The 10,704-nt window shown below is 41.0% G+C and overlaps 1 protein-coding gene across 2 annotated transcripts; it reads left to right on the top strand.

Annotated features, from left to right (window-relative positions):
- The first annotated feature begins 553 nt into the window (after positions 1-553).
- Positions 554-9,808, top strand: LOC124873283. 2 transcript variants are annotated; one of them, XM_047373825.1, is made up of 8 exons: positions 554-758; positions 2,937-3,272; positions 3,861-4,007; positions 4,295-4,405; positions 4,920-4,939; positions 5,031-5,192; positions 7,748-7,974; positions 9,326-9,808. In XM_047373825.1, exons 1-7 carry the CDS (start codon positions 719-721, stop codon positions 7,913-7,915), a joined length of 984 nt encoding a protein of 327 aa, XP_047229781.1. In that variant the 5' UTR covers positions 554-718; the 3' UTR covers positions 7,916-7,974; positions 9,326-9,808. The 2 variants fall into 2 exon arrangements, with proteins under 2 accessions (XP_047229781.1, XP_047229770.1); XM_047373814.1 differs by having other exon boundaries at positions 4,292-4,405.
- Positions 9,809-10,704: the final 896 nt, after the last annotated feature.

The raw sequence follows: 10,704 nt of genomic DNA, 5'->3' as shown, positions 1-10,704 counted from the left end.
CTTGACATAAAAGCTGACCTTTTGTTACTTTATTCCTATAATTTTTTAGAAAAGTGATTTGCATATATCTGGCTTCATTGGTGTGAAAAAAAACCTCTTTCAAGGACAAAGTAGGTTTTCTGGTTTATGATCATTTTATTTAGAGGCCCAAATGTGCAAACATGGATCTTTGGACCAAAGAGGTTTCAGTTTCCAGCTTTAGGACACCATGATGCTGTAGCTAGCTCCTCTGATTCTCAGAGAACCAGAGGAGAAACAATTGAATTGTCTAAAGGCCTCTTAAGTCAGGTTGATTTCTTAAACCGTTTGCTCTGGAAAATGTTAACTTTCCACATTTAAGTAAAAATACAAATCAGGTCAATGATGCTGAAACTGACAGGAGCTCGAAGGAACCAACAGATCTACCAACCCTGCTTCACTGTGCCGGTTACAGCCTCTAAATACTTTCATTCCAACATTTTTACCATTTTGGGTTTAATTTTTTAACTATTTCTGCCAGGTTCCGATCCACTTTAGAAAATGTATGCATTTGAGTTTGATGAGATGAGACAATTTTCCTCAGAAAACCTGTAAAGTATCTTGAGCCTCAGTGTTGACGTGGCTGCAGCTGACAGACAGAGGAAGAGTGATGCTCTGCATCATGTCTGGAGGAGGAAGTCATTCGATTCATGAGCAAAAAGTGTGAAAAGTTGCAGCAGCAAATCCTCACAACTTCATCATGAACATCCATCCCAGTTTGGTCTGCTTCTTCTTCTTCTGTGAGTAAATGTTCATATTTCTGTTGCTCTCAGGCTGCCAGGCATGATGATCAGAGTCACTTTAATGCAGGACTTCACCTTTTTAAAGATGTGGCTTTGAACAGAAACCGCTTCTTCGTTCTGAATGTGTCTCAGCTCTGAACGACTGCAGATGTTGTTTTTACATAATAAAACTGCCCTCATCTCATATTTAATACATCTCCTTCACATGTAAATGTGAAAGTTTTGTTAGAAATAAAATAAAACAGGAATGTGCAACAAAGTCCAAACCTTTGCAACTTGCTGAAGAAAACCTGCCGAGTAAGAAAAGTCAAGGAAATGCAGAGACTGTTATTCAGAGGGTGAAATATATGGTGACAGAGGCGTCACGAATGCGAACTTCATGCTTTAGATTATTTTAGTTTTACTTAAACAAAAGCCATCAGAAAAGAACAAATTATCAAATCCAGCAAGTAAATATCCAACAACGGAAGATCTTCATATTGCATGGCATCCAAGGTCGTCATCAGCTATCAAATCATGGTTAACATCAAGAGGAAGATGTTCCCACTATGCAGCAGGTCTAAACAGTTAAGAAAGCCATGGGGCACAATGGTTTAGTTCATTTTAATGCACCAAGTTGCTGCATGATTCTTAACATAAATTTAAATTTAGTTTAAAAGGTATTCCAGTTACTTTCTGTATTAGTTGCTCATAGTTCACTTGGTGTTAAATTTCAGGTGCATCATGTGTTTCTGATCTGCATCTTTAAACCCAAAGAGATTCCACCTGTTTTGGTTGCTAAACGCTGCTGCTGTAGCTGCCAGATGTTGCTCGTTTCGTACCGGTGCTGTTTTGGTCGTTGTGTTCCTGACTTGTTCAAGCAGGAAATGTTGATGACTACTGTGGGATGTTTCTTTCCAACCACACATTAGTTCATACCTGCCAGGATGCCACTGCTGCTGTTGCTCTCCTCTTTCTGCAGACTTTTCAAAACAAGACCTTTTAAAGCTCAGCCATTGAAAGGGGAAGCGATGGGAAACATTACAAAATAAAAGCATACTCACAAAGCAGAAAGAACAAGAAATTTTAAAAAAAATTGCACTTTTTGAAAAAATGTAAATTGAACAAAAAAATTGCAAAGAGCTACAGTTCAGCATGATAATGAACAGAAATCTCTCTAACTGCTTGTTTATAGCAAACTACATTTGGATCTTGTATTCTTACTTTCCTTCATTCAGTCTCAGGTTTTTGAATCTGCAAGTTGTTCTGATTGTTTCTGATTTCTGCCCTTGTCTGCAGAATCATTTTTGTTTCCATACATGATTTATTTACTTTTTTCCAGGGCTAAAACAATTATTGTGATTAATCAATTATTGAAATAATCGTCGACTAATTAAGTAATTGAACCCTGTTAAGTGGAGTATACAAACTCTGAAGCATGTCTTCTGCTAAAAGAACAACCCACTCAGAGCAGTAATTAGGCCACAACTGAATTTAGTTTTTTACGTTTTTGCCATTTACAATAAATGTTTGTTTTTTAAAGTTTAAAACGCTTGTTTATTAAAGTATGATAATTTACTAAGAGCATCTCTTATTAGATTAATCAATTACTGAAATAATTGATGGCTGCAGCCCTAGTTTTCTCCTGCTCTATTAGGACCTCCTATGATCTGGACCCACATCTCTCTATCCTGCAGTACAGGTGGTCTCAGAGAGGTTTAATATCCGGTTCAGTCATTTTCACATCAGGACAACTTAACGTATTCTTTTCTAAATAATGTGTCATTGATGGGCGTCTGGTTCTGAGCTTTCTGCTGATCAGAGAACTGTCTCTATTGTTTCACTTCTTTCTCTGTGGTTTACAGCAACCAGGTAAGGCTCTTCTTCATCTCCTGCAGCGTTTCTTAAGATGTGCTTCATAATTTGCACTCCTTCCTTTGCTAATGGTTCTGATTGAGGTTTGAATCCAGACTGTTCAGATAAAAATATCTAAACCTGATAGTTTAAGTTCATGCTGACATGGCTTTTACAGCTTCACTTTCTCTCATTGTGCTTCTTATTTCTGAGTCTGGGGTCTCATGCTTGTGAATGCATGTACTCTGTATATTGTTTTCTGTCTATCAGTGTGTAGAAATGTAATCACTCTGTGGTTTCTCACAGTAAGAACTTAAAGCAACTTGTCGCTCTTATCTGCAGCTCTGCAGGTCAGTTCTGCCAATTCTCTGAAACACATATATGGAGCTGCTGGAGAAGACATCAGAGTTACATGTGGCATTTTTCTGTTTGACAACTGGAAGATCTTCTGCATGGAAAACTGTTCAGGAGGAAACCTTCTGATTAGTACAAGTGAAAACAAAGCCAAGATTGGAAGGTACAGCATTGAATTTGTTAGAGATACTCCTTTGGGGTTTTTTCTTTTCTATGTGAGCATCTCAGAGCTGATCCAGTCCGACTCAGGGGGGTACAGATGTGGTTTGGGCGCCTCCTTGTCCTCAGCTTTATACCAGGACTTCAGACTTGTAGTTAAAGATGGTGAGTATCTGTTTAACTAAAGCTAATTGTTTAATCTCTCTGAAGGTCTGAGGAACAGTTTTAGTTTTTCCTGTTCAGTTTCTGCTGGATTAACTGTTCCAGCCACAGACTGGTTGAACTGAGCAGCTCCCACTGTGTGAAAGAAACTGGTGATAAATTTAACAGCTCTGCTGGATGGAAACAATGATCATCACTTCTATAAAGAACCTGGTAGCTCACTTGCAGTAGCCTGCTCCTTTGGTTCCTCTGGAAGAACATCCTCCTGCAGAGGAGGATGTGGAGAAGAAGAAGTTCTTGTTCAGAAAGATGGAGACAGAGCTCAGAGAGGCAGATACAGCGTTCAGTGCAGATGGAATTCTGTATGTGACCATCAGACAGCGGCCAAGTCTGACTCAGGATGGTACCGATGTGAGGTGGACATTCAAGTAGTTCATTCAGAGACTTTCATATCACTGTCAGAACTGGTGGGAAGATAAAACCTTCTGAACATCATTGGTTTATGGTATAGAAATTCATTCAGATGAATTTAGCAAACATATCTTCCTCAGCAGCTTTACATCCAAACGTTTCTCTTCTGTCTGCCTGCAGTCCACCCCTCACTCTCCACTCCACCAACCAGAGGCTGTTTGAGCTCCAGTTCAGGAAGCTTCACAGCTTCAGCTTCCTCTGAAACCACAGATCTGCCTGTTCTGACTAAGACGAACACAACAACATCTAAAGGTGCACCAAACCACAGTGAGTGATGAGTAAAATCTTCAGTTCAATCAAAACTGCACTACTCAGAACTCAGAACGGTGTTCAGCTCATCTGAAGATCTAAGATGCACATTTTCTTCAGACACTCAGTCTAATTTTGGAATTGAATCTCCATCAGTTTCTGTAACCACACAGAAACACGCAGTACTGTCCATGTGCTTCAGATGCTTTCAGCAGAAAGACGCAGAGACATGTTGCAGCACCATATAGGAACAGTACCAGCACCATACCTCACCATGAAATATAAACATCTGCGTCTTCCAGCAGGGTCTGCAAATGTTCTGCGGTATGTGGCTCTAACTTTGGTTATCATCATCATCTTGTTATCTGTGGCTCTGCTGGTTTGCTGCCGAAAAAGACCTGAGAAACATCACACAGGTAAGGCAACACATACACACACACACACACACACACACACACAGCATTTAAAATATTTAACATTTATCATGCTGGTGGTCCCATATGACAGAGATCCAAATGTTTCTGGCCCAATTTCCGAGTGTCAGAGATCTGGTGAGCTGAGGACTCCAGCAGCTCTGAAAAAACTGGGAAACATCTTTAATAACAGACCAACACGTTCTGGCTTGATGCCGTCATTGGGGTCCCACATGGTACAAATGTTGGTCATGCACTGGCCCAAAACAAGCTACAGAAACCCACATAAAAAACAAAGACAATGTTATAATTGTAGATTCCTGACAGAGAAATATTTACTTCCACACACTTATTCAAAAGCCTAAAATATTCTATGATCATTGGAAAACAGACATAAGGAAGATTCTAGAACTTAGAGAAGAAAGGAGATGCTAAACATGAATCTGTAGAGAGAAGATCAAGGAAAGAAGCAAAGTTTAACTTCTGAAATGTTTCTTATCTCCTCCTGTGTAAACAGAGAACACTCCTGCCACTGAGGTGAGCATGAAAACATTTTGGATGCATTTTAAATGTTAATGAAACTGAAATGAAAATAGTAATTAAAAAACATCTTCTTCTACCGCTGAAGAACTCCAGAATGAATAAAGACGGCACAGAAGAATATCAAGAGTGGAAATCTGCTAATGTGGAAATCTACTCATCTTACAGAGAAACCACAAACACCAAACCAACAGAAGCTGAAACTAACCAGAGCTGCAGCTCTGTAACTGCAACCACTTCTCAGCACCAAGTAAGCAGGATGGTTAGCAACACAAAGCTCCTTACAGATGATCCACTTGGCCCTTGTCTTTCAGTGTTTAACCCTGTCTCTCCTAGACATAACTACTAGCTGAAGTTCTACTGTGTCTATGTGCTCTCTTTCATCCTCTAAGCTTGAAAACTGGCTCAGGGTTCATCTGCTTCGCTGTCTTTCTCTCCTAGATGAATCCACTAAAGGAGCTACAGCCATTAATGTTTTACTTTTCTTTCCCATAGAAAGTACTCCTGGATCAGTGCTTCTATTTGTGTCTCTGCTCTGTTCTCTCTAACCTCCAGTCGGTCGTGGCAGATGGCCGCTCACACTGAGCCTGGTTCTGGTTCTGCTGGAGGTTTCTTCCTGTTAAAAGGGAGTTTTTCCTCTCCACTGTCGCTACATGCATGCTCAGTATGAAGGATTGCTACAAAGTCAACGCCAGTGACTGTCCACTGTCTCTACATGCTCATCCAGGAGGAGTGAATGCTGCAAGTCACTGACTGGATGCAATCTGCTGGTTTCCTTAGATAGAAAAACCTTTTATCCAATAAATAATAAACTGAATCTGACTGTTTAATGGTTAGGAATAACTGGAATGTATGAACCTGACTTGAAATCTGGATGATTCGACTGAATTGACTTTGTAAAGAGCCTTGAGACAACATGTGTTGTGAATTGCCGCTATATAATTAAAACTGAATTGAAATGAATTGAATTGAATTAAAATGAATTGAATTGAATTGGTTGTAATTTAACCTCAGTCTAACTGCAGATGTGTTTCTGACCTCAGAGGTTTGGTAGAAAACATAAGAGAACAAGCATCTTCATGGAGAACAAGGACCACAGCAGGCAGGCCAGAGAGAAAGTTGTGGAGAAGTTTAAAGCAGGGTTATGTTCTATAACAATCTCCTAAGCTTCGAGTATCTCCCAGAGATTGTCATAGAGCAGTTGGTCCTGACCAACCAAGACATGGACGTCCACCTAAACTGACAGATGGGGCAAGGAGAGCATTAATAAGAGAAGCAGCCAAGAGGCCCATGGCAGCTCTGAAGGAGCTGCAGGGATCCACAGCTCAGGTGGAAGAATTTAACAGAACATTTAGCGGCGAACTCCCCGAATTTGGCTTTAAGTGTTGGAAAAAAAGAATAAGAAGCCACATTTGAACTTTGCCCCCTGCCCAAGGCACAGTAAACATGTGGAAGAAGGTGCTGTGATGAGACGAGTCCCAAACTGAACATTTTGGCCCACAGGCAAACATCTATGTGAGAAGTACCAATTATCACTAGATATCACCTTAAGCACACCAGTATCCTCAGGAAACATGGTGATGGCAGCATCATGCTGTGGGATGCATTTATTCAGCACATACTGAGAATTTGGTCAGAGTTGATGGTAGATGAATGGAGCTAAATCCAGGACAATCCTGGAGGAAAACCTGTTAGAGGCTGCAGACCTGAGGCCGGAGGGTCACCTTCTAGCAGGAAAACCACTCTAAACATACAGCCTGAGATACAATGGATGGTGTAGATCAAAGCAGATGTGTGTGTTAGAATGGCCTAGTCAAAGTCCTGACCTAAATCTAATCAAGTATCCGTGGTAGGAATTGAAAACTGATGTTCACAGACAATCTGACCGAGGTGGACTGTTTTACAAATGAGAGGTTGGTAGAGACATACCCCAAAGACCTGCTGCTGGACCTGCAGTGAAAGGCGGTTCTGCAAAGTGTTACCTCAGATGAACTGAACCCCTCATGTATTACTTTGACTAAAAAATAAATTAACAAAAAATAAAATATATTTTAGTCCAACCCTGAGTCCCCAGCCTCTGCTTCCACCAGGTAATGCATGATGGCAGGATTGAGGAGATCCTCGAAGTACTCCTTCCACCGCCCGATAATGTCCCCAGTCGAGGTCAGCAGCCTCCCACCCCCACTGTAAACACTGTAAAATTATCCAATCAGATCTGGAAACCAGTGGGACAAAAATCCGTCCCAGCAAACAGACTTCAGGTTTATGAAGCACTTTTGTTAATTATTTCCCTGGGTTTGACATTCAGATAACACTGACAAGAAATTCAGGCAGTTCATCAACCTTTAAGATTTCACTGTTGGCAAAATAAATATCACAGTTAGCTATTTCTTTCCACCAATCAAAAATATCATCTGCTTTTATATCATTTAAATATAAACTGATCTTAAAGTCTCTGTTCAGCTGTTATTTGGAGCCAGATTGTATTATTAGATTATATAATTCCAGATTATATTAACATTAGCATCTAAATATTAAACATATTAATGTTATCAGTAAGGTAATAAAACACCTGGACAGAAGATTATGCAGCTCTGTCAAACCAACGGTTTCACAGAAAACTGATTAAAATGATGATGCTGAAGCAAAGATTTACTCTTCATCTCCTCTGTTTGGATCAGATGGAGGGAGGAAGATGGAAGAAAGAGGAAGATGGAGAGGAGGATGGAAGAAGAATTGTCACAGCTTAGTTGGAAACACTGGCTGTCTTTTCCTGCATTTTAAACTTTTACTTTTTTTCTTCAGGCTGAAGATGACTCAACTAAAGTCATCTATGCAAAAGTGAAGTTCTCCAACAGAAAGGTGGTGTCTCCTCCCAGAGCTTCCTGCAGTACCATAAATGATGTTATCTACGCTGAGCCTCGGGTGGATAAAACCAGCCATAATGAGCTGGTTTACTCCAACACAACTTAGCTTCAACTCTGCTGCGGCCATTTTTATCCTCGCAGATCAACAGGAAGCTAGAGGCTGAGGTAATGATCTAAAACCTTTTTACACAACAGAGGTTTCACAGAAACCTTCTACAAACATCAGCACCAATGTTCTTTCCCTGAGGTTCATTTTTATTTTTCAAAAACACAAAGATCTTAAAAACAGGCCCGGGGACCTCATAATAAAAGTTCAACAACTAAACAACAAATAGCATCTAAAAAATCAATAAAACAAACACAGAGGTCCTGCTTCACTAGAGTTGAGAGCCACTGATACGGGAAGTGTTTTAAGCAGAGACTTAAACTGATCAGCGGTTCGAACAGCTCGGATTTTTAAAGGCAAGTTCTTCCACAGCTTAGGGGCCACCATAGTCTGGTTCTGGGGGTCTGTATGAGGAAGGCACCAGTTGGTCTAACAGTCCTAGCCAGATTATAAGAGTGAAGCAGATCAGATAAGTAGTGTTGTGGTGCAAGTGCAAGGTTTTCAGTACAGGGCTGATGTGAGGGCACCTTCTGCTTCTAGGTTGGAGGCAAGCTGCTGCAGCCTGCAGATGCATTAGCAACGCCTAATCAACACCAACAATGAGCTGCAGTAATCCAAGCAAGTTGTAATAAATGCATGGATTACTGTCCCAAACTGCTCAGGAGGGACATGGGTCTTGACTGAGCTGACAGAGTTGAAAGAAGCACATCTTTAAAATAATGCTGATCTGTTTGTCAAATTTAAAAGTGTCTTCAAAATGAACCCAGAGGTTTTTGGCAGATAGATGACAATATGAATCTAAAGGAGCAATGACACCTTTTGAACATCTGTAAGGCAGCTTTGTAAGGTTTGAGTGGCTGTGTGACTGTTAGCTGGACTAGACAGATACATTTGGAGCCTTGCTGCAGCATTCTGAACCAGATGGAGGCGGTCAAGGTCAAACACGCAGAAAAGCTGTTACAATATTCTAGACGAGATGAAATAAAGGCATGGAAAATTATTTGTATTTCAGCTTTTTAACACTAGAGTTCGAAGCTTAGAAATATTTCATAGCTGAAAAAATGGTTTCTGATTAATCCATGAGAATGGCACTCCAAAAACCTGGCAGAATCAGAAATAATACCCAGGTTTCTGAGCTTTGGTTCGAACGAAGAGGCCAATAACAGGCAATAATAGGGTTTCAGTCTTATCAGAGTTCACCTGCAAGCAGTTATCACAGAGCCACAGTTTGATACTAAACCTGTTTATCAAGGACAACTAAACTAAACTAAATCCAAACCTGCTTGCAAAAGGTTGGTTCTGTTCATGAATCAAGTCAATGAATTGATGCATTATGGCATGTAACACTCTGTATGACACAGACAATACATTGATACTATGGTTCTGTTTCTATGAATGTATCTTTTAAAGCGGTGCAAACCTATGCGGGCCGACCTTAGGGATGAATGGAGCAGACCTAAAATGAGTCCAACTCCAGTCCTGCTCCCAGCTGCAGGCCAAGAGTAATCACACACCTGGATCCCAGTCCACTAATCACTCCACCCTGCTTAAACGCTCCTTGGTTTCTATCTGAACTCTTTAGTTTCTAATCACATCTTTGATTTTTTATTTGTATATACTTTAGTTTCTCCCGAGCCTCAGTGTTACTGATTTGGAGTCTGTGTTACAAGGCAAGTTATGTTTTAGTCATGTTTTAAATCACTAGAAATTAAACTTACTAAAGTTACTAAATCACTTTATCACCTTATTTGCAGATTTCAACATGAACATTTTTTAAATGTGTAATAAAAGCTAATTCAGAGCATCAATCTTAGAGCAGGGTGGAAATACCACAGCTAACATCTTATTTACACCATTGTCTTTCTTTCTGATATTTAAAATAAAGTTTTCTCATTAAAACCAGCTTGTGGCTCCTTTCTATTTATGTGTTTTGTTCTATACTTTTACTATCAATGAAACTATCATAACTTCAAGACCCCAGGAAGATGCGGTTCAGGATCTTTGAACTGTGAAAAAGAGATCTGCATGGTTTTGAAGGAAGAGGGAAGGAATCTTGCCCACAAATGTTACTGTAACAACTTCCTTATGAAACTTGCAGACCTCAGTGACATGTTTCTGAAACTCAATGAACTGAATTTGCAGATGCAGGGCATACTCACACACCTCCCACATCTGGTAGATAAAGTCCCATCAGTCATTAGAAAACTTGAGATGTGGCAGCAGCAAGTAAAAGATTCACTCATTTCAGAACTTGAAATCATTGATTCAAGACAACAAGCTGCAGAACATAATAATCTCATGCATGAACACACACCTCTGCCCTTCAGAAACCTTTGTTTTGTGTGTGTGCTTTGGTGTGTGCCGGCTCACTCCCAGTGGCTGGATCTGCTCTGGCATAGACGGCCACAGGCGGGGCCTGGGCCCCCTGGCTCTGTCGGGCCTCTCCTTGGGGAGTGATATGTCCCGGATTCTCGGGTCTCTGGCTCCATGGCCGGATCTGCTCTGGCATAGACGGCCGCAGGCAGGGCCTGTGTGCTCGTCACTGCAGCTCCCTGGGGCTTCTGCACTGTGGCTGGTGGGTGGTTCCACTGGGACTCTCCCCTGCTGTTCTCTGGGGGGTGGGTGGTGGTGGGTGGTGGTGGGTGGGGGGGTTACGGTATTAGCGGCGATGGTGTCTGTCCCGGGTCCAGGAGGGTGGGTCTGTGGCTCCTCACACTTAATTTTGCATATTTTTATGAACAAACCTTGTGTGCACAAGGGCGCTCACACTCAGACCCACAGGTGTTTAG

This window comes from Girardinichthys multiradiatus, chromosome 1 (assembly GCF_021462225.1).
Source record: "Girardinichthys multiradiatus isolate DD_20200921_A chromosome 1, DD_fGirMul_XY1, whole genome shotgun sequence".
NCBI lineage: Eukaryota > Metazoa > Chordata > Actinopteri > Cyprinodontiformes > Goodeidae > Girardinichthys > Girardinichthys multiradiatus.
Note: the sequence above shows the minus strand (reverse complement) of the source record. Positions and strands in the feature narration are given on the sequence as shown.